This window comes from Candoia aspera, chromosome 6, assembly GCF_035149785.1.
Source record: "Candoia aspera isolate rCanAsp1 chromosome 6, rCanAsp1.hap2, whole genome shotgun sequence".
NCBI classification, from domain to species: Eukaryota; Metazoa; Chordata; class Lepidosauria; order Squamata; family Boidae; genus Candoia; species Candoia aspera.
The window spans coordinates 80,377,387-80,400,227 of NC_086158.1; the positions used below are offsets into that span (position 1 = coordinate 80,377,387).

The 22,841-nt window shown below is 42.0% G+C and overlaps 1 protein-coding gene across 1 annotated transcript; it reads left to right on the plus strand.

The window, feature by feature from the left end:
* The first annotated feature begins 1,604 nt into the window (after nucleotides 1-1,604).
* On the plus strand, nucleotides 1,605-22,531 carry EIF4EBP2 (eukaryotic translation initiation factor 4E binding protein 2). The gene is made up of 3 exons (XM_063307509.1): nucleotides 1,605-2,030; nucleotides 11,595-11,771; nucleotides 13,873-22,531. The coding sequence occupies exons 1-3, from the start codon at nucleotides 1,892-1,894 to the stop codon at nucleotides 13,902-13,904; spliced, it is 348 nt and encodes a 115-aa protein (XP_063163579.1). The 5' UTR covers nucleotides 1,605-1,891; the 3' UTR covers nucleotides 13,905-22,531.
* Nucleotides 22,532-22,841: the final 310 nt, after the last annotated feature.

Here is a 22,841-nt window from a genome sequence, read left to right on the forward strand (position 1 = left end):
ACAGCAGGAGGTGAGCAGTGGGCGAGCAAGGGAATTTACAGCCTGAGTATTTACAGCAGCTCCCCATCGCTTGCAATACCACCTGAGCTCCGCCTCCTGTCAGAGAAAGCAAGCCCATTGGCTGCTATCTCCAAATGGCGCAGTGGGGGGGGGAGAGGAAGTGCTTGAATCATCCTGAAACCACCACCACCCCAGTCCGTGGAAAAATTGTCTTCCACAAAACCGGTCCCTGTTGCTAAAAACGTTGGGAACCGCTGGTATAGAATACTGTGTTTTGTTTTGTTTTGTTTGTTATGGTTAATTTTGCCAAGGATCCCTTTCCCCTTCTTTTAATGCTTTCTGCCTGAAGTGAAGATTGTAATGGGCAATGGAGGTCATGAGGCTGTAGCTATTCCTACATTTCTAAGTAGTTATCAAGGATTATAATCTGTGTCACAAGAAAATGAAGGCTGGAGCAAATGGGTCACACCGAAGTTGGAAATTGTAAGAGTCAGTGAAATGGGGCTCTAGGGAAGCAATAAAAGAACAGTTGCCCTTTGGCCTTGTAGAAAAGGACAACAGAGGAAAGAACATGGTCACCAAATACAAAGGCCCACATCAGTTGAATCTCTGCTCTGTTAAATTTCACTGAAACAAAGTAGTTCTCACAATATGTTTACAGTGATTTAAGAACATAACCCAGTCTCCATTCTACCTATTAATACGGCCACTGCAGCAAGGAAGATGTTAGAAACATAGTCCTTTGAAATGGGCAGCATTGGAACAAGGTGACTAAGGGCCTCTATCTGTGCCACTTCTGTCATACTGAAACGCTGTAGGCTCATTTGGAAGACAAAGCCCTGAACTCACCAGAAATGGTTCTAGGTATTCAAGAGTAAGAGATGGCCATGAGACCACTCCCCTTGATAGGACTGTGCACAAGATAGGACTACAAGGAGTCACTACAAGAGAGAATAAAGATACTGCTCCAATATGAAAGCTGGGTTCTATTATGGCCAGTTCACTGTTGCTTTTTATATTTCTGGAAAGCAGTTTCCATCAAATTTAGCACATAACATCCTGTTCATACAGAATCCCATAAAGCAGCAGCTTGGTTTTATTCTGTTCTTCTTAGCCCTGGCCAGAGACAACACTGGGCTGCGGCCTCATCTCATACACAATTATACCACAGGAAGTCCTATATTCTACGTTCATGCTGTCTTGTCTACTGAAAACTGCTCAGGACATCTCTCAAGAGCAAGATGGAGATACCAATATAATTACTCCCAAATAACTATGAGGATGCGGGCAATTTATGTTTGCACCAGTGGTGCAACGGGAAAGGGGGCAATTCTTTAAGGCTCAGCAATGTGGGGGAAACGTCAAACGGATTTATCCAAGATGCCCGCTCTGGCTCATAAGCAGCCCTAACTCCCTGCTAGGTCTCCTCGGGGGTAACGCCACCACTACCCCGGACGAGGCCGGGCTGGCCTCTCCCTCCTGCTATTCAGACCTGGAGAGGTGACGCTTTCGCCTAGCAGCGCAGCAGCGCGCACCGCCGGCGGGTGTCTCCGCCGCGTCCCCGCCTCCTGGCTCGGCCCTGCCCCGCCTGGGCCGCCCGTTTCCGCCTCCCTAGCCCCCTCGTTTCCTGCTGCTGGCGGAGGCCGAGGGAGAAGGTGGCGGTGGAGGCGGTGACGAAAAGAAAAGTGCCCCGGAGTCGGAGAAGCGGTCGCCCCCACCCCTGCTCGTCCCCGAAGGAAGCCAGCGCCGCCGCCGCCGCCGCCGCCCCTTCCTCCTCCCGCGCCCTGGTGCCTCCCCGCTCGCCACCTTTTTTTTTCGTTCGCCCCCACCCAAGTTTCCCTCTCCAGCTCCGGGACTTCCCTTCCTCCCACCCAGGACAATAGAGCGGGAGATGTCCTCCTCCGGTGGCCACCAGCATAGCCAGAGCCGCGCCATCCCCACCAGGACGGTGCCCATCATCGACTCCTCGCAGCTACCTCATGACTATTGCACCACGCCCGGGGGGACCCTCTTCTCCACCACGCCTGGAGGTAAACAGACCGGAAAGCGCGCCAGGCGCGAGAGACCGGCGGCTCCGGGCCTCGCACGAGCACTCTTCGGGGTGGACCCGGGCAGGCCGGCCAGCGGAGCGGGAGGGGGGCGTGCGCCGGGCCGGCTGGACCTCCTGATCTCCAGGCGCCCTAAAAGGGGGTGTGGACGCCTGGGAGGGCTTGCTGGAGGACAGGGCCCCCCCTAATCCTCGCCCACCGTAGTAGAGCGGGCGCCACCGCGGAAGTGTCCTCCGGGATTGAGCCTCTCCTTCGTTTCGATTCGGCGGCCGCCGGGCGCTTGGGCTTTCTCGGCGAGCTCGGCGCAGAGTCCGAAGTTGCCCTCCGGAAGCGTGACGCGCGCTAGTGCGCCTTGCGCCTTTCAGCGGGAGCTTTGCGGGGAAAGACGCCTCTCCCTGCGGCGTCTGAAAGGGGGACCTGCTTGCTCCGCACGTGGGCTGAGCCCGGGATGGAGGACTTGTCCACAAGCCCGTGGGGAGCCGGGTCTGCGGGAGGGAAGCGTGCTGGATCCGGATGGGCAGGTCGTCGTCTAGGCCTCGCCTGTGGTGTGGGGCTGGCGGCGAGGTATTTGTAAACAAGGCCCTGGAGCCTCAAGACGCCGCGGCTGTTGCACAATAGGAAGGGAGGAGCGGGAGGGAGGGACCGTGGCCGCGGGCGAGGGAAGGAGACGGACGGGAACTCCCCCGAGAAGACGGCCGCTTGCCCCACGGGGGGACCGTGCCACCCCGGCCCAAGCCTCCCGGCTCCCGCGTGGAAATGGCTTGCGCGTACGCTGTTTACCAGCTGGCCTTGGGGACCTCAGCCTGCTGCCCTCCCTAGGTTTATTAATAAAAAGGCCAGGCCGAGGATCACCACGTGCTTCTGGTCTACCTGCGGGAACGCTTTTGTACTTTCTCCACAATGCTTTACTGTATAAGAAACCCTCGGAGTTGGGTAGCTCCAGAAGCAGGCCCGTTGCGTTATCTGGAACTTCGACGAGGCGCGGTGAATGCAACTCCCATGGAGTTCAGTCGATTGATCCCCCCAAGTCAGACTAATTCTAAATCCAGCCTGGCATTCGTCGTCGTTTTATGTCTTGAACGTGCAGTGAACCAGAGCAGGAGATAGAAAGCGAGCAGGATTCCTCAGCTAATGATTAGCCTGTTTCCCTAGACGTGGAGAGCTGCTTTGGAGGCCATAGAAGTGGGGAGAGGTGTGTGTGCATGTGTGCAGTTAAATAGTAGAGAGCAATATGCAGTGGTCTGTTTAACAGGCCAAAAGGGTTTTCTTAAGATACGGTAATAATGTAGGGTCTATATTCTGAGCTGTTTACTTCTGTTTCATAAGACTATTCTGAGTTGGAAACTTTGCTGTTTGTGTGTGTTGTTTTTCTTAGCTCTAGACATGTTGACTTGCTCAGAAGCTTCAACAGCTTTGTCCAACTTTGCCCCCACTACTAAAAATGCAGGATTAAGCAATAGAGATTAATTCCAGAGCAGTAATATACTGCAGTAATATGTTGTAAGAAACATAGTCTTACTGCACTTTAAAAACTAAAATTATTGTGACATCAAGCTTTCATTAACTAGACCACTTATGCCTTGTGTTGTTGTTAGATCTGTTGGTTTTCAGATGTCACAAGCCTCTTCCTCCCCTCTATCCTACTTATTTGCACATGTTGCCTTGATTTTCATATGTGCAAGTCTGTATAAGTTCTAGCAAAATTCCAAGTTAACAGCTGAATTTTATTTTTGTGACCTGAGCTAACAAACTGTTTGCAGAACTGAATTGGTCTTTGCAAACTTTTTAAAGAAGTTGATGAGTGTTAAGTTCCTTTTTCTTGGGCCTTTTGTTTGCTTTGCATTATACTTTTACAGTTCAAATTAATTATTCAAAATAATTGGTGATTGGGGAAAAAAAGTAAGATACGCTGTTTTAATTTGTCTATGACATGGTTCCTTCTGCGTACCCAAGAGATTACATTTCAAGTTAACAGCTGTCATTCCAGGTAGCAGTATAAATTTGGAAGTTTCTATAATTTCTAGAATGTCATTTCTTTGCCCAGAACTTGCTTTGAATGGGGAAGGGTACAGCACTGTGAATCATGATGCATGCGATAACATAAGACAGTATGTGCATTTTATTAAAAGGTACAGAGTTAGTCAAGATTAGGGACAAAATAACTTTCCAGATATGTGGGCCAAAATTACAATTCTATTTGAAGAATTCAGGGCTGAAATCCACACACCTAGAGGGGGCTCAAATTGGGGAAGGTAGAAGTAGGAGACATGTTTAAAATAATTAGCTAGCATATTCACAGTCCATTAGGAGTAGCTGTGCTCCCTTGACAGTTTCTTCCAGAATATTATATTTTTAACTATAATGGTTGTATTTATTCATTAACTGTGGTTTATTGAATACATTGCGAGATTCACATTAGGTGGTAGATGTTATGCCATGATATAGAAGACACAATGTGTAGATTCCCATAACTTGGTAGGCCACAAACAAGCAAATTACATCATGGTTTAACATCCAGAAGGCATTTTGGAATTGATGGATTATGCCATTGATATTTATATTTTCCTCTGTTTTTCCTGTTGTGGAATGATTGCTGCATGTTATAATGAAGTTGTTTTTTCTTTATATGGTTTTGTTGCCATCAAGAGTCTGGGAAGATTTGGTGGCATCCTAGTCAAATAATAAATGTTGTGCAAAGCCAGTCAACACTTACATTGTACTCTATCTTATGGAGTACAACATGCAATGTTGGAAGTCTTTAGTTTTTCCCCTCCTGCTTCTGCTCTTGCCGTGCAGAACAGTGGAGGCATGTCCATAATTTAAAAATTCAGATTCCCACTGATTACAATGAAACAGCTAACCAAGTCTACTGTGCTGGAATCTGTAAGGCTTAAAGAATCCTAATGCTTCAATTAGAGTAATTCAAGCATATTTTAATGGTAATTTGAATGCAGGGCTGATACAATCAAATCGATTCTCCATAATCTTGCCATTAATCCTGTTTCCTTTATGAAGTAAATGACAGAGTGAGTACTAATTTCAAGCTGTTGCTTTGGGGTGGGAGCAGGATATCCTTGTTCTTAAGTGGAAGGTTGTTAAAGGTCACTGGAAGTTATATAGTTGAAATTCCATTACCTTAATTTCAGTAATTGCATTTTTTCAGTCATCTGAATCTGATATTTCTCCATATAATAATCCAGTGTAGGCCTGAATGCATTGGAAGCTTTGCTTAACCAAAGGTGTGAAAGCTGTTTTTCCCCCCCTAAATTAGGATGTATTCTGGAGGGGAAAAAAACCTAGCATTGCATCATTAAACATAAATGTGGCAAGAGAGGAAATGCAGATATTTAAAGAAGTAATTGCAAAGAATATAATAAAGTTGTGCTTTGTTAATATAATTTCCCTTATTAATGTTTTATGATTCTGTTCATTCAATGATTCTAAATGTGCAATTACAAAATTTATTGTTTTATAATTTTAAAGCTATTGTTGTAAAAGGTTGGTTGGTTGGTTTTTCAAGACAAACTATGCAATTCTGGACTGTCCCATCCATACAGAATCTTTAGTATTTCCTACAATGAAAAAACACCAGGTTCCAGTCCACCTTTAGCTTAAGAAGCCCCCTGAGTGACTTTGGACCATACATTCTTTCTCAGCCCCGCCTACCTCATAGGGTTGTTGTGGGGAAAAATAGGAGGAGGGAGTGCTGTGATTGCCACCATAAGCTCCTGCACGAAAGATGGGATATAAGTCCAACAAAGCAAGAAAATAATTTTGAAAACATTGATAGGTATTTATATATGTGTATGAATAACAGGGAACTGCGTCATAACTAAAGAAATGCTAACAGCCTATTTCAGATTCTAGATCAAAATAGCAAGGATCAGAAATGGAAGAGTACTGAAGGTAGCTGTAACTGTGTAAAGGAGAAGAATTTTGGAAGAACACCAGCTTGCTGGTTGAGGAGTGCTGGCAGCCAGAAGAAACTTCAGAGAGGCAAAACACAGAAGTTTGGCAGTGTTTGGATTCGTTTCTCACTTTTACAAAGTCGCTTTTGTTAGACACATTCCCTACTCATTCTAATTTTGTGATGTTTCATTTGAAAGCACTGAGTGTGCCTTACTACTTGCCATGGATGCTGGAACTCGGCCCGGGTCAGCAAAACAAAAATTACACCAATGCCAAGAGAAAAAGCCATGAACATCCGAGCACTCTCCCTTTTGCTGATTCTTGCTCTGCAAAGCAATATTTCAGCAGGCTTTGATGAGCTCCATTGGCTGGATATGTTTTCATGACCATAGTTAAAACTTTCTCCCTGCTCAAGAGGTTTTCCTGCTGTCTTGAGATATGTAAAAAAAACCACACACACATAAACGTGTGTTCCATGGACTTTTTGGATTCTGCATTTGGAAAGGCAGCTGTAGTTGCATGAGTTAATGGATTGTTTTAAATGCAGCCATTATGAGGATACTGCTGGTTGCTAAGTTGGTCTTTGATTCATGATTAGTGGAAAGAATCCTTGCTCACTGTTTGTTTGTTTTTTTGCTGTTTTCCATTGTGTCTTCATAATAACACTGAAAAAGAGAAGTCAGTATTCAGAGATTTCTTAGTAGCGGCTGTTTTGCTCAAAATTGCCTGTGAATATCAAGGGCCAGAATTTGGTATTCAGGCACAGAAGTAAGCAGGCATATGCAAATTAAAAAGGGGTAACAGTGAGAGGTAGGTTAATTTGTTTATTTAATTATTTATTTTATCCCATCTTTATTGTTTTTACAAATAACTCAAGGTGGCGAACATACCTAATACTCCTTCATCCTCCTATTTTCCCCACAACAACAACCCTGTGAGGTGAGTTGGGCTGAGAGAGAGAGGGACTGGCCTAAGGTCATGATTCTTCCTTTATCGTGGACCTCAGTTTATCCAAAGCTCAAAATCATACTCATTTTTATGATCAAATATGGAAAGAGGTTTACTTGGTTTTTTGAATACAGCAAGTATTTTCATGGCAAGTGACCTAAATAGTAAAAATTGGACAGAACTATATTATATCGGCCCCTATGCAGTGTTCATTTGGGATGGTGGAATTAGTAAACTGACATACTTGATCAGAGAAACGCCTATGCTGTTTTATAAACTACCCGTTATGGGAAGCTGGTTTCTCACCCTGTCACTAGCCATTTGCTCAAATTTCTTCCGGAATTGTATTTACTGTGGGCCACAGATGCTAGGGAATTGTGTTGGTAGAATTGGTCTTTTGAACTTGATAATTTCCCCTATTTCTGATATGTAGGTTGTGAATGTAATCGATGTTGCTTGGGTATCCACAGAGGGGCAGCCCAACGGGCAAATGATAGCACATGTGTGCAGATGTCATCAGACAAATGCAGTTTGCTTACTTGCCTTAGAGGTCATGGTGCAAGCATGTCAGGGTGGTGTTTGCATGAGGAGATTACTATGCTTGTACTGTGATTTTGAAGTCATGGTTTGCTGCAGACACCACTGTGCTTATAAACAAAAGGGGCACTGTATGTTAAAAAAGTAGGGTTGCTTTGGTATATGCTTTGCTATATCGAAAAATAAAACCCCAAAAATGAGGAATCAAAACTGATGCAATAGAATGAGAGTAGGTGTGACTATGGAACATTGAGTTGGGTTCAATTCCTGTTAACTTTGAAGACATAACTACTGTTCTCTTGGCAAGAATACAGAAATTTTTTGCCATTGCCTTTTTCAGAGATACCTTTGGGACTTCCCACTCTAGCGTATAGCCCTAGAATTTCCCTGTGGTCTTCCATCTGAGCCCAACCCCACTTCTAAGCCCAGACATAATCACCAGATGCTTTTTGTTGAGGTAGTTAAATGGTACAACTCTTTAATCTTCAAGAGTACTCCACCATGCAATACTTCATTGCAGGCTCTGTTACAGGATATTTTTACTATTAATTCAAAACTACAGTGTGCATTTAATAAAAACACTCCTCTGGAATAAAATTTTAGAGTTGATAGTAGGCTTTGAACCAGTTCAGGGTAGAATTTAATAGCCTAACACTTTTTAACCGCATTTCAACGTGATGAGACCTCCATTGCTCCATTTTTAAGCTGAAACAACAACATTCAATGTTTACTCCATTTTACAGTTTGATATTAGGTTTATTCTTGCAAATAGGCCTGAAAAAAATTGCTAACTTTCACATTTTTACTATTTTTCTAGCCTTTGTTATATTTATCACTGGCCATTCCACATTTTTGTTCCTTGAAAAAAGGGGAACAAACACAAACATTCCTTCCTTCTGCTTTCAAAAGTGATTCTTATGGGGACAGTTGATTGGGTGACAGGCTGTTTACAAGCTTGGGAGGTTCAATTCCTGTGTTATTTATGTGTCCTAGGAATGCACAGATGGTGCTGAATAGATGTCTGACTCAGTTTACACAGGGTATGATGGAACACAAGGGAGAAAGCTGTTTCATAGCTATCTTTGGCCCAAGCCACAAAGGGCATTTAGGTTACAGTAAAATCTGCTATTTGGTTATTTGGGGCACTGATGTTATATAAGTTCTATTCACTTAACACCTATGTAAGGAAAATGGAGGCTGAAACGTGCAGTTGCAAAAAAAGAAAATGGCAAAACTGGCGGATCACAGATTTGAGCAATGTGAGGAAAGTAAGTAGAAGATCTCAGATGTACAATGAGGTAAATATCTTTGATTAGTAAGTAGGATCAGTTGAGGAGAACCCTCTTCCATGCCCAATTATTTTATCTTATTTGTAAAGATTTTTAAAAGTTCCTTTTCTTAGCATTAATATTTTGTCATCTGCCCTTCTTTCTTTTCCTTCATCAATTAGATTGATGAAATTGAAATCTAAATACTTGCCTTTTGATTTGATTAAAGCCAGGCAGTGTTGCTGTTGTCTCAGTATTAAAACTTTGGTGATGCTGTTCAGATGGGCTTCTAGTGTGGAATGAAATGAGATGTGTAATTCATTTTTTCTGTCTAATAAATTTAACTTGAATGGCATACCATGATTCATTTTCTTTATTTTTGACTCACCAGAGATATCTGTACCAATGCTTGAAAGGGATAGTGCATTTAAGCGCTTTGATAATATAATAGTGTGGACCAATTAATGCTGATCATTTTCCAGAAAATGATTCCATATAGATTCAAAAGATTGATTTAGGTAGGCAAAGATGCAGCAGTCGGCCTATTTTGTCCTTGTATTTCAAGTCTTAGCTTAGAAAAGGGGTACACAGTTCGATAACATCTAGATAGTTTGAACTACAGTTCCCATAATTGTTTACCATTTGGCCATGGTGCAAGTCTAAAACATCTGGTGGGTACCAGTGTGTTGGCACTGGATGCAAACGTGCCCTGCTGGGTGAGATCAAAGGTCTGACTAATCCTGCATGCAGTTGGCCACAGACGTATGTCAGATGCCATCTGGACGTTTGTACACAGATTATGAGAGGAACCTTCCCAAGTTGCATCTTCAACATCTCTGATTCAGAGGCATACTTTCATCTGTAAAAGGAAAACCATTCCTTGCCCTAGAATTATAAAAACAATGTGACTCCCTTCAGGAAGGCAGTGTTAAAGTCCCCATTATCTACAGTTGGGGTCTCAAACTCACCATCACCACCCTTGGTCAGAAACTAGGAGTCTGTGAGTTCTAGTCCTGCCTTAGGCATGAAAGCCGGCTGGGTGACCTTGGGCCAGTCACATGCGCTCAGCCTAACCCACCTCACAGGGTGGTGGTTGTGGGGAAAGGAGGAGGAGGGAGGAGTATTAGGTATGTTCACCACCTTGAGTTATTTATAAAAATAATAAAGGCCGGATAATTAATTAATTAGTAGGCAAAGCCAGGGTACTGAGAGTTACATAGATGGGCAGATTCCCTGGGCAGGGGGGGCTCAACCAGGAAATATGGAAGGCTGGGACTGCCTGTGGGGGTAAGGAAGAGAGAGGTATCTGTGTCATGAGTGAGGATGGCGAGCAGGGGGCCATGCGTAGTACTGAGGAATTAGGTGGCCATTCAAAGAGACACAGATCGGGCCCGCCTTAGTCTTTGGGGTTTATATGTCTGGGTTTTTCCCACGCTTCTTCAGTTTGTTAGGATTCTCTGTTATGTAGCAGTAATAAAACACTAGAGACCTATTCCTTGTCTCAGCGTGGTTCCTGGCTGTTAGGACAATCTGATTGCCCAGCATGTGGGTCCCTCGCCAATGGAGGGAAAATTGTGAGCAGGAACTCTGCTAGCAAAGGAAGATTCTGCCAAAAGAAAAGGCAAACTTTAAGAAGACCATAGGAAGGAACAATCACCCTACTCAGCAAGGAGAGAGAATTCAAATAAAAGCAGGATTTGAGCAGCTCTGGGATCATTTTCCTAGGATGTATCCCTCTAAATGTCATCTTCAAAAAGTATTGGGTATCAAGCCTGTAATAAAGCCAAGTACTGGCATTCTGGTCAATGAATAATGCTGCCAGCTAAGAGGCCAATATGAAATGGCTCCATCTTATACCTCTGTTTTTCAAGTAGGACATCAGTGGTAAAGATTTTCTGTCTAATAAATTTAAGTTGAATGGCATACCGTGATTCTTTTTTTTTTTATTTTGACTCATGAAAAGGCTTCAGTCGTATGGCTCATGGGTTGATTAGTAAAGCCTCATGTGGTGCTCCTTATGGTTCAGGTTTGACTCTTGCTCAGTAGCTGGTGTTGTGAGCTTTGGAATAAACTCACAGAAAAAATAGGTTTCATTTTCCTGAAGATACTCTTTTCTGAGGGTAATGTAGCCTTCCCCAACCTGGTGCCCTCAAGGGTTGGAGTGCAACCTTACCTGGAAGGCACTCACTTCGAGAAGGCTAGGATATGGGATGAGGGGAGAAAGAAATCAAGAGCCATCCTTGTTGCAAAAGGAGGAAGTTTCTAAACCCCACTTAGGTTTTAGGTTTTATACTAAAGACACTTTTTTGGTGCCTTTGACTCCATCTTGATTCCTAGTGAGTACATGGAAAGTCTATGCACTCTTCTAGGCAACTTTTTCTAAAATGGTTTGTGTGGCTGGCCCAGAGTCACTTGGTTGAGATGGGCGACTATAGAAATTCAAAGGGAGGGAGGGAGGAAGTCATCCAGCTGGCTTCCATGCCAAAGGCAGGACTAAAACTTGGGCTGCATGCTACTAGTCTAACACTTTAATCACTAGACCAAACTGGCTCTTTTCAATAACCTTACATACTTACTCAGATATAAATTAAAGCACATTCAGTGGAGTGTAGTACTTGTTTAGGGCTGCAGCATTTCTCAGTAAATAAGGGGCTTAAGCCAAACAGTTATGCCTTAGAGGAGTTAGGCCACAAATATTGTTTATGACTTATCTGCCTGAAAACAATGGTAAAATAAAATTTTAGTAACATTTGTTACTCGGAAATGGTGCTACCAATCTCCTGATTTTTTGCCGCTGTAGACTGATATGGCTGTCCTGCGATGTCTGTCTCAGCCTAGTTGGCCTGATATGCCAGTTACTTTTGCTTCTTTTCCACCTCCCCAGGTACCAGAATCATCTACGACCGCAAGTTTCTGTTAGATCGGCGCAATTCTCCCATGGCCCAGACCCCTCCTTGCCACCTTCCCAATATCCCAGGAGTTACCAGTCCTGGTTCTGTGACGGAGGATTCCAAAGTGGACGTAAACCATCTGAACAATCATGACGGGAAGCCTATAATTGGTAAGAACACTGTATTATGGCAGAAGCAAAGTGCAATGTCTCCATGCAGGTTGAAATATCTATTTGCAATTGGCACTACCAATCCGTCTCTCTGCTGCTGTCATTTCCCAATATCCTGAAGGACAAAGAGATTTTTCGTGGGTGGTGGTGAAATGCAATACTAGTGATCTCTATGTCTTTATAGCCAGAATGGGAAGTGATACAGAGCTATCCTACTTCCTGTGCTGTGATTTTGTTCAAACATGAGTTTTACCTTGGGATCAAGTAATTTATTTCCTGTCTGCAGGATTTATTTTTCTCTATTGCAGTTTAGAGAGCTATTACACCAACTGTATATGGTGGGAACTTACGTTGAATTATTGCCCTATTGCTTGCTGTGTCATAGCAATTTAATAGTTATGAATTATTGAAAGATGTTCACTTTTTCAAAATGGTGTAATACAATTCAAGTTCAGATAGAACACACACATGCACGCGTGCATACCATATGATTTTGGTCATATCATTTGCTGAGATGGACTTGATCTATTGGAGGAACTAAATGTAAAACTCTTGGATTTCTAGGCTAAATAGGAATTGGACAACAAACTTAGATAACTGAGGCTAATAACAATTTACATACATTTTTCCTTCTTATTTAGCTGGTCTCAAACAAAACCAACTTGTACTTCAAGCTCAAAGTTTATTTCAGTCAGAGACTAGCATATAGCAAAACAGTAACAAACTGTTTAGAATTAAAAGAGGAAGGCCAGTTATAAAACACAAGCTAGAACTTGAACTTGTACTAAGAACTGCTGGAGGTGAGAAATGCATAAAACGTTCCATGCATAAACTCTTCCATGCACTGGTCAGATGGCTTTGGGTGCTCCATGCCCAAACTGAAATGTGTTTTGGATATTTTGACTCATGTACAGAATGAAATGGGACAGTTTTATTCTGGACATGGACCCAACATGGTATTTCCATAATGCAGCAGAGAATGATTAGGAAAAAAACAAAGGCTCGTGGGTTTTCTTGGCAGTATTGTGTGTCTGTGAAGCTAATGGTGATGACAGCTAGGAAAGGAAAGCTAAATCTTTGCACAATTGTTGTCAGGGACCATAAAGTGTGTACCATAAAAGGACCACACTTCAGCACCACCAGCTGAAGGGAAGGAACTGGAAAGATAAGGGATGGGAGAGCTGGTGGGACATGTTGCACCATGACGAGCTGAGACCGTGGCAATAAAGAACAGGCATGTGGAGAAGGAAAGGAGAAAGGGAGGGATGTGCACCAGGATTGTCTTATCCCATTAAATCACTCAGGGATGCTCTCTGGGTTTTGTTTTGACCAAAAGCTGGAACAACCAAAAAGTTCTGGATTTTGTTTCTCCCGGACCATGGTGGATCCAGACCAGTTCAGCAGAACTTCTGAAATAGGTTGAGATCAAAACAGCACACATTTTCCATTTTGGGCACATCCTCATGCAGCAGGAGGGAGTAAAGATACTGGATGCAAGGGTAGGAATGTTCCCCTTATATAAAGAAGCATTTACATTAACCAGTGTTTCTCAACCTTGGCAACTTTAAGAGGCATGGACTTCAACTCCCAGAATTCCCCAGCCAGCATGGCTGGCTGGGGAATTCTGGGAGTTGAAGTCCATGCCTCTTAAAGTTGCCAAGGTTGAAAAACACTACATTAAACAGATCAAGAACAAGCAAAATACATACTTGAGTGTAGGTATACCTGGCCAAACATGCCAGCCAGGTTCTCTGTGCTGCACTGTCTTTAGGCCAGTGATTGTCATCACCTTCTAGCTAGGTTAAAATGGCATATTCCACCTATGTTTTCAAGTGGTTCTGTCTGTTCCCTTACCTTGGCCACCTATATGTGTCAGTGAGGTCTGGCTCAAATGTCATTGAAAGCTGATTGATATCTGTAAGCCACCCAGAGTCACCGTGAGTGAGTTGGGCAGCCTTGTAAGTATTTTGAATACACAAATAATAAATTCACTTGTAAAAATTCACTGTCCTCTTAGGATATTTAAAAACCACGTCCATAAAGTTTCCCTTCCCCATAAATACGTTCTGTTGATTTGCATGTGCTCTTGCCTTTCAATCAGGTGATGATGCTCAATTTGAGATGGACATCTGATTTTCCCTGAGGGTAACCATGGAGAGACAGCAATTCCTGATCACCTGTGTACATCTGATTTTGACCATCACGTTCAATAACTCAAAGGATGGAAGAAGAAGAAGCTGCTGCTGCTGTTTCCACAGAATTTTCACTTCAGCTTTTGAAGTGCCAAAGGATAAGAGGACTGTTTTCCCCTCTCCTTGATTTCCATTAGCCATACCATGCTTCTTACCCACCTCCCCACCCCTCTGCTTGCCTTACTCACTCCCTATGACTGACTTGGAGCCCATGATAAATTTATGCAGCTAAGGTGTGTCCCTTGGCTTCTCGCACTTTAGAGACAATTTCTCAAATCATGCACATGCGAGAATTTAACTTCTATCAGCAATTGGATATTTATTGCAAAACACACAAGGGCCATGGAAGGGGTGGACATATGTTTGAAGTGACATGACACTGCCATTGTTCTCCTTTCCCTTAACTGCTGTTAAATTGATGTCAGTTTATTAACTGGTTTCTATGTTATATCTTCTGTTGATGTGCAGAATGCACTCTTTGATACTTCTAAATCCTGTTGCTCGGCTTGTCTTTTCGAGTTAGTATATCCTTTCATGTGGGCGCTGCTGTGGGATTCTCCTAAAAAGAGTATTATTGGAGTTTTTTTCTACTTCCCCTGAAAATTTCTTTAAAAGAAGAATAGATAAATAACTTAGAATCGTGAATTCATCATGCATTCATTTCGCTTTGCATTTCATCCCAATATCATTTCCAAAAAAATATATATATCTCCAATTTCCTCATTTAAACCCACCAGTGTTAAAGGGGAACCACATTTTTTTCCTAATATAATTTGGGAGTATCATGCTTGATGAACTTCTACACTGGTGTTTCTCAACCTCAGCAACTTTAAGCTGTGTGGACTTCGGCTTCCAGAATTCTGGGAGTTGAAGACACAGCTCAAAGTTGCTGAGGTTGAGAAACACTGTTCTATACTATTTGTCTTCGGTCTTTAATTTTTGCTGCTGAATAACATCTGCTGGGTTCTTGGCAAGTCTGTGTTTGTGCCAAAAAGATTAATTGAAACAACCTGGGTATGCTTAACTGGGAGGAACTCAACAAAAATTCGAAATTCTTGAAAACATCTTGTGTGGACCAGGGAACCTTAAGAATTAGTTACTGAATTATTAAGATGTTGACTGCTGATTTCATGATGTGTGATTTCAGATGAATTTGAAATGATGAGTAATAAGTTACTAAGAGTTTACTGCATTTTTGGAGCAAGACCTATTTGTTTCTTGGTCACTATTTTCTGCACATTTCTTGAATTCATACATTATTAAATCAGTCACACAGGAGCCTGTTGGAGATCCAGTTTCAATGGGGAGGAGTTGTTGATGATCTCAGTTAATTCCACTTACTTGGATACATTAGCCATTTTCCACCTACTGGTGACCCAACTTTTCAAGCTGACTAGTTCCAGCATGAGAGAACTTACGCTGTTTGCCTGGAATTGTTGCAGAGAGCAAGCAAGATCCCTCTTTATAGGAGTTGATAGGCAACTGGGTCTCCTTGTGAAAAAGCCAATTACTGTGAAGGGGAAAAAAAGGTAGATCATTTTAATTCAGCTAATGGATGAAGCCATGCCTTGGCTGCAGGGCCCCTTGATAGTTTGCACCATGAGAATGCTTCTCCTTAAGACTGCAATATTAGATTGTTTGATTGTCTAGACCAGTGTTTCTCAACCTCAGCAACTTTAAGATGTGTGGACTTCCAAGTCATGCTGGCTGGGGAATTCTGGGAGTTGAAGTCCACACATCTTAATGTTACTGAGATTGAGAAACGCTGGTCTAGGCTAATAGAGTAAAACCTCTTTGCTTGATTTAAAAAAAGTGTCACTCATAGATGGAAAGCAGATTTTTTTTTCAAAAGTTAACTATTTTAGGACCCAGACTTAACAAAAACTGCAGTGATAACAGCAGAAGAGGCATTTCCTCTTCCTTCTCACAGAAGAGGGAATGCTGCTTAAGGCAGCGCTTGCTGTGACCCAGGTACATGATCCCTCCTGAACTAGGCATTTTTTTTACATAGCAGACCCACGCTGGAGTTTTTGGATGCTTGCCCCCTGTGATCAGTGAGGTTTCCTCTCTTGTAATTATATTTTGAGAGAGTAGCCTCTGAGGCAGGGATAAGCAACTGTGACTTCCCCAGATGTCATACGATTGCAACTCCATTATCTCTGGCCATTGGTCTTGCTGTCTCAAGCTGATGGGGGGTTAGAATTTTCTTCTGCTCTAAGATCCTTGCTTCTCTAAAATATTTGATGATGATTGCCTCTGATTCCTTCAGGAAGTCTTCCAAGTGAGATTCATGTGCTACCTCAAAAATAGAATGACTGAGTTGTGCTAGCTTCCCTAGTGGGGAGGTCACACTGATGTGGCAATTTTGCACATGGATTTTATTGTTCAGGCATAATTGGGAGTGGGAAGTGATACAGCCTCAGGGATGTGGCAACTATACTTGTTTTTAACATAGGCTTCACTTCTAGAAGAGTATCTGAAAATATGCTTACGGATTTTGACCTATAAAATGGCATAGTTCAGTTCAGTTCTTGGATTCACCTGTATTTACAAATCCTGGAATTGACTTTGGCTCTTAATTCTCTTTATAAATTGGCAACGTATCATAATTGACTGGATTTGGGGGGGGGTGATCTAAAACGGAGGGTCTGGTAAAACCATTTGCTTCCTCTCTGCCTCTGTGGTAGCTTTGGAGGCATGTAAGAAAGACAAGATTTTATTTTGTTTTGCCTACTGTAAAATGTGAATAATACAGAAGCAAATTTGCTTTGTAACTGTTGATGTCTCAGGAATAATCTCTTATTTGCAATGTTTCTGGGGAAAGATTGCTGCTTCTAAAATGGTGACAATGCTGTGACTAAGCTGCGACTGGCCGAGGGAAGAGTCCCTTGAGGTGTGCCGTAAGCTGCTGGATTTTGGCCAGGGTACTTCCCAATGCGCTGCATGTTCTGTCATAAGTCAGAACACATTTGGTCCCAGCGCTTCCTTCTGGAACCTCACTGGCTGTACGGTTGATGAGGCAGGATGGATACAGCTTTGCTTGGCAGATTTGGGCAAAACTGAGGTTTAATCACGATCCCAGCTCAGCTAATTCCAGGGAAGGAAGAAGAGAATAAGAATAGAGTTTTGGGGGCTGCTGACAGACACTCTTCTCATTGTAGTATTTTTTTAAAAAATGTTTGGAACTTGGGAATTAACCGGTATGTTACTTTTCCCTTCTCTTGATTTAACTATTAAAAATACCTTTAATAGCACCATTCCTTTCACAATAAAGCACCTCCTTTAACAGAGAATTCCATGAGATTTTCACAAATCAGCTTAGTTGCTGCTTGTAAAACTGATTGCCTCTGAAGTCTGTTCTGTTAACATAGCTGAAGAAAGGATTATTCCAAAGGTGAGGGCTGATCTGGAGTCTGAGCAGATTTCTCTTCCTGTCCTGCAGGGTTCCTTGTGTGTCTGGATAAATCTAATCTCTTTCTGCTGTGGTTTCCCCACTTTATAAAATTGAGACAGTAGACTCCTACCTTACAGGGTTGTTGTGAGAAAAGTGCTGTGAAGAAATCAATAATGTTCCATTTCCCCAAAACTTAGAAAACTAGTTCAGTCATGACCACTTTCTCCCGGTGCCTCCTGGATTTTATCTCTCATCAGTGACTACTAACAGCTGTATTTTATAATTGAGCAAAGAAGAGAAAGCTATGTAGAAAAAAGGCTTTGTTGCTTTCTTTTGCTGAGTTTATCCCCCTAGCAGAGTATAGTTCTCAGTCTCTTTTTAATGCAGCCAAAACTGCAGAGAAGACAGACATAACAAAATGTTTGCAGCTGATTTTTATGCTGAAAGTATTTGAAAAATTTCCAGCTGGTAGCTGGAAGAATAGAAATAATTGCTAACCTGTTTTGCAGCTCCTCAAATTCAGAACCAGAGCCTCATTTATCAGTAAGTTAGTGTTGTATCTGTTTTCTACACAGGCCTCCAGTGCATTATGATCATTCCCCCTGCTTTTTTTTGGGGGGGGGGAATAAACTTTCATAGCTGATAACTTTTAAGCACTGTTGTGAGCAACGTGGATCCATGACAAACATTTTAGGTAAGTAAGGCTGCAAGCTGTAGTCAGTCAATTCCTTTTTTGTTAACTAAAAGGAACAGATCTAGGTCACTGTAGAACATGCTTTCCTTTAATTTTTTTCTGTCCTTAAAACTTTTCATATTGAAATACTATATAGATGTAATCAACTGACTGCAAATCATTGATTAAAATTATTTTATTCTGTCTTCAGATTTATCTAGTATTAGGCTAGCAGAAAAAAATACTGTAGAGATATCTGGGGGGGAGTTGAGAAAGTCAAGATGGCAGGACTGAATCTCCTTTTTAATGTGCATTGTGTATGCAGCGCATGTAAGAAGGGGGTGGGTCTTTAGTCACAGCCGCTATCTTGAATTTTGGCCATGTTCTAGTGGTTGTGCAAATGCTAGCAAGGATCAAGCAAGGATACCTAGTCTTAAGGAAGTTGTGCTTTGCAAATGGCTTCTGCAGATGGAAGCATTTTATGTGACATTTGCACAAAAGGATTTCACCAAGGGCAGACATTTTGTACTAGGTTGACAACCTAAGATGCCATTTTTACATTATAAACAACAATTAGTGATAAGTTGAGCCAGCTTGGTTATTCTGGAGCCTCTCAACTCTCCAGATAGTAATCTGGAAGCCTGAATTGTGCGTCGCTGAGCAAGCTGACTTCCTCACAAGTAGTCAGGTTCTGTAAATTGTTGTATTCCTGTAAGGACTTCACAATGACTGCTAAGCACTGATCCTCCCTCCCTGAGGCAGCATACAGAAAATCCAACAAGATAGTTTTTTTCCTGCTAGTGAGATTAATGAGAAGTACTGTATGATTAAATTTTGATAGGGCCATCTAATGTTGGATTTTACAAGTGTACCCTGGGAATAGTGTGTTTCTACTCAGTAGATAAATGGAATATGTATACTTAGCCATGGGTAGCTTCTGACCACTGCTACTGATTTAGTAACAAATACATAAAATGAGACATTCTGATTTGGTTGAAACAAAATCAGCATTCTGTTCCTGGAGAGGCCAGGCAGATGCCAACCGGAAGCTCACAATTTGAGAACAATAGCATCTTCGCATTCATATACAGAAAATCATTTTTCATATACTGGAGGTACTATATGACTTGTGACAAGAAGCTATTTACAGTGGTATCTTTTAAAAAAACCCCATCTAGATCATGCTGGCTGGGGAATTCTAGGAGTTGAAGTTCACACACCTGAAAGTTGCCAAGGTTGAGAAACTGATCTAGATAATTTTAGTAACATGGTGAAAAACACACACACTGAACCAGAAGCCACCATCACACCAAGAATATATATTTGAAAACCTATCACTGGAAGTACCTGGATTCCATGCATTGGGTTGAACACTTGTGCGATAATGTGGCAACTTTAGAATAAGCTGAAGAATAAATAAATGCAGCACATACCTATGGTAGAAGTAGCCCAATACTTAACTGTAACAGGCTGTTTGCAGTTCTTTGCCTATTCAGTTTCCAAATGGCTTGTTTGTCACTAAAAAAATCTAGCAGGAGGTTGAGTCTTTATTACACTTTATGTTTCCATCTTTCCTCAGACTATGTGAAACCACTGAGTATTTGATTGGAATTTGTTTCTTTCCTGTTGTGCTTAAAGATGCAATTAGTTCCACAGAAGTGTTCCTTGTGGCAAAAAAATCAGATTCTGGTCTTCTAGCTAGCTATGGCATTCCAACTTGGTGTCTTGATTAAAAACCTTCATTCTTCCAATTCATCTGTCTAGACCCAGCAGGCTGGGGAATTCTGGGAGTTGAAGTCTACTCATCTTAAAGTTGCTGAGGTTGGGAAAGACTGGTCTAGACTGCTTTTGATGTCCTTTTAGCTTCAGCTGACTCACAGAAAGAATGGAGGAGAAATGCACTACGAGTTGTCTTCAACAACTGGAAAGTGAGCTGCTTGTTTCCATAATGAAGCTACACGGAAGGACACAAATATTTTAAATACAGTAAGAGCAGTAGAATTAAAATATTTTAAGTACTTGCTATTGCTCATCATTATGGTGATGTATTAGTAATAACACCTTTAGTAGAGAGAACTATTAATAAATAATGGGTGTTTATTGTGGCCTTGGAAAGTCTCCAGTGTTGTATCTAAGATGCTGTCTTGACTTGGAGAGAACAGAAGCCACTTGGAACACTGGTAAGTCCCCCTTGCTCTCACCAAAGATAACATGCTCAGTGCATCAGTGAGGATTTCTAGGGGCCAACTTACGAGCTCACAACTCTGTCACTGCCAGTGGCATTTGGCTATATATATAGGATTGAATTATTGATGAGCTTTGCCATTCTAAGTCGGCTAGTGTTCAGTCTGTTAGCCAGGAGGCTACACTTTTTCTGCTAACGGAGTTGGACGAAAAGTAAATCGGGATCTGCTAGTAAATGGGTAAGGATTTTTGACTGAGTGCTGTAATGATAACTAATAAAACCCTTTACCTCTAAGAAAAAACATGTTTGGAACAAACCCTGAGTAGATACTTGCGTGAAATTACTTTGAAGAAATGCATTCCTTAATTCTTACTGTGTGCCTGTCTGCCTGAGCGATAGTTTTTGGCCTGGCTCTAGGTCAGTGTTTCTCAACCTCAGCAACATTAAGATGTGTGGACTTCAAGTCCCAGAATTCTGGAAGTTGAAGTCCACATATCTTAAAATTGCTGAGGTTGAGAAACCCTGGTGTTGGTGGACCTGATAGTTGTGGCTGGATGGGTGGAAAGATATCCTGAAGGTCAGTGGCCTGCCTGCAGCTATCTTCATCCAGAGTGGTTCCCATGTCAAACTTTGTCCTAGATCTCTTCAAACAACTAGTACCCTGTCAACCTTGAGTTTCTGCTCTCCACCACCCTTAAGGTTCTTGTGTTTGCAACTACTGGTGCTCCTCCATTCATGGAACTGTCCTTGATATTTCAGTAGTTGGATAGTTAAGCTTTGTTACATTCAGTTCTCGGTAAACCCCAGGACTGTGTTAAAACTTTCTGGATTAGTTCTGTAGTCAAGAACTTGCTATTAATCACAATTTCAGTCCCTTCCACCATCCCATTTCTCTCAATTTTAGCTTGCTGAATAGATTTTGCCAATGGATGTAAAACTGAGATTTAATCCTTTATTTGTCTACATATAAACTTCCAGTTTGATATTCTAGAGGTGACGGGCTCGCCCCTGGGGGAGCTGGGGGTGTTGACGACCAACAGGAAGCTCTGGCGTGGGCTGGTCCATGAAGTCGCGAAGAGTCGGAAGCGACTAAACGAATAAACAACAAACTTCCAGTTAATTTTACACCATGGTCAGGAGTCCAAGCAGGACATTTTGATAGGCATTTGGGGATACTTTAAAAAAAAAGTATGATGTCCCTGTTAAGGCTTGTGTTTCCATCAGTGGCTAGGGAATGAGAGTTCAAAGAACAGGTAACAGAACAAATTCCTATGCAGATGTTGCATGGCAATATACTGCTTGAATTTTTTGCCTCTTTCACCCTGCTGTCATGGTGCACAGGGGTGTGGTAGGTTGGAAAGTTCGTGCAAAACTGGGTAGCTGTTGAAAATTAAGATAATACTACTGTGGAGAGAGGTTATGTGAAAATAATTATGTATATGTATGTGGGTGAATGTTTATACGCCCCCCAATATATACAAATATATATGTAAATTACTTTTAAAAAAAATAACTTGTTTCTTTTAACATCAGGAAAAAATGCTTTGGATTGATTATGAGATATATCTGGTTTAGCCAATGATGTTTCATACATCTGGCTTTACAAGCATCAACAATAATTTATCTAACATGGAAATCCATGAGGCAGGTGTTGTAGGGACCCGAAGTTTAAAAAGTGGTTGTAAATCAAACAAGGTGTGGGAAAGTCAATCAGCACCTTGGTCCTTGTTTATCTGAGGAACACAAAACTTCCTTGGTCCTCCATCTTCCCTCTAATGCAGTGTTTCTCAACCTTGGCAACTTTAAAATGTGTGGACTTCAACTCCCAGAGTTCCCCAGCCAGCATGGCTGGCTGAGGGATTCTGGGAGTTGAAGTCCACACATCTCAAAGTTGCCAAGGTTGAGAAACACTGGTCTAATGCCTACTTCATTGCATGATGATGGCAAACCAGTGTGCCTTTCTTTGCCTTAAATGGGCAAAGTTCTCCTTCAGACATTGTGTGGCAGCTTGTTTTCTATCTATCTTATTTGTTGGCATTCAAGCAAGAGTAGAAGCTGCTGCCCAAAAGATTTCTGAATGTTCTTGATACGTTTAAAAACTAGTTGTATCTTCCCGTTCCATTTTTTTTTTTGCTCATCATCCATGTTTAACTGAACCCAGGATTATTGTTTTAACCATCAAAGATTGTTTGAACAGTCATTGGGTACTTCTGTACGTATCTGATTTTTACTGAAACAGGTGTTTGGGAAAACACTCTCACCAATGGTTGCTGTTACGGTGAGATCAATAAAGATCTTGATTATATCAAACCAAAATGTTCGGGTTTTTTTCCATTACTGTGGCAGTATGGAAATGTGGGATTTGAGACATTAGAGAGATTCCTTTTTTCCTGCTGTACTTAAAGATCACATGATGGTCGTTCCATTCATACAGTATACATATTTTTTCTAATGTAGATTCTGGAACCAGTGGTACAGAGTAGAAATCCTTGCCATTAGAAGGTTGGGTGGATGAGAAGTCCATAAGAATTCATTAACACTTCCACTCACCTCAAAACAAAAACGCTTTTGGGACGTTTCTCTGCCTCATTTAGGGAACTCACAAGGAAATGAGATACATCTTCCA

Excerpts from the sequence above, each read along its gene's own strand:
- EIF4EBP2 (XM_063307509.1), top strand. The coding sequence starts at position 1,892 with ATGTCCTCCTCCGGTGGCCACCAGCATAGCCAGAGCCGCGCCATCCCC. Across the intron at positions 2,031-11,594 it reads CTTCTCCACCACGCCTGGAG|GTACCAGAATCATCTACGAC; the intron begins GTAAACAGACCG and ends CCACCTCCCCAG. Across the intron at positions 11,772-13,872 it reads TGACGGGAAGCCTATAATTG|GTGATGATGCTCAATTTGAG; the intron begins GTAAGAACACTG and ends CCTTTCAATCAG.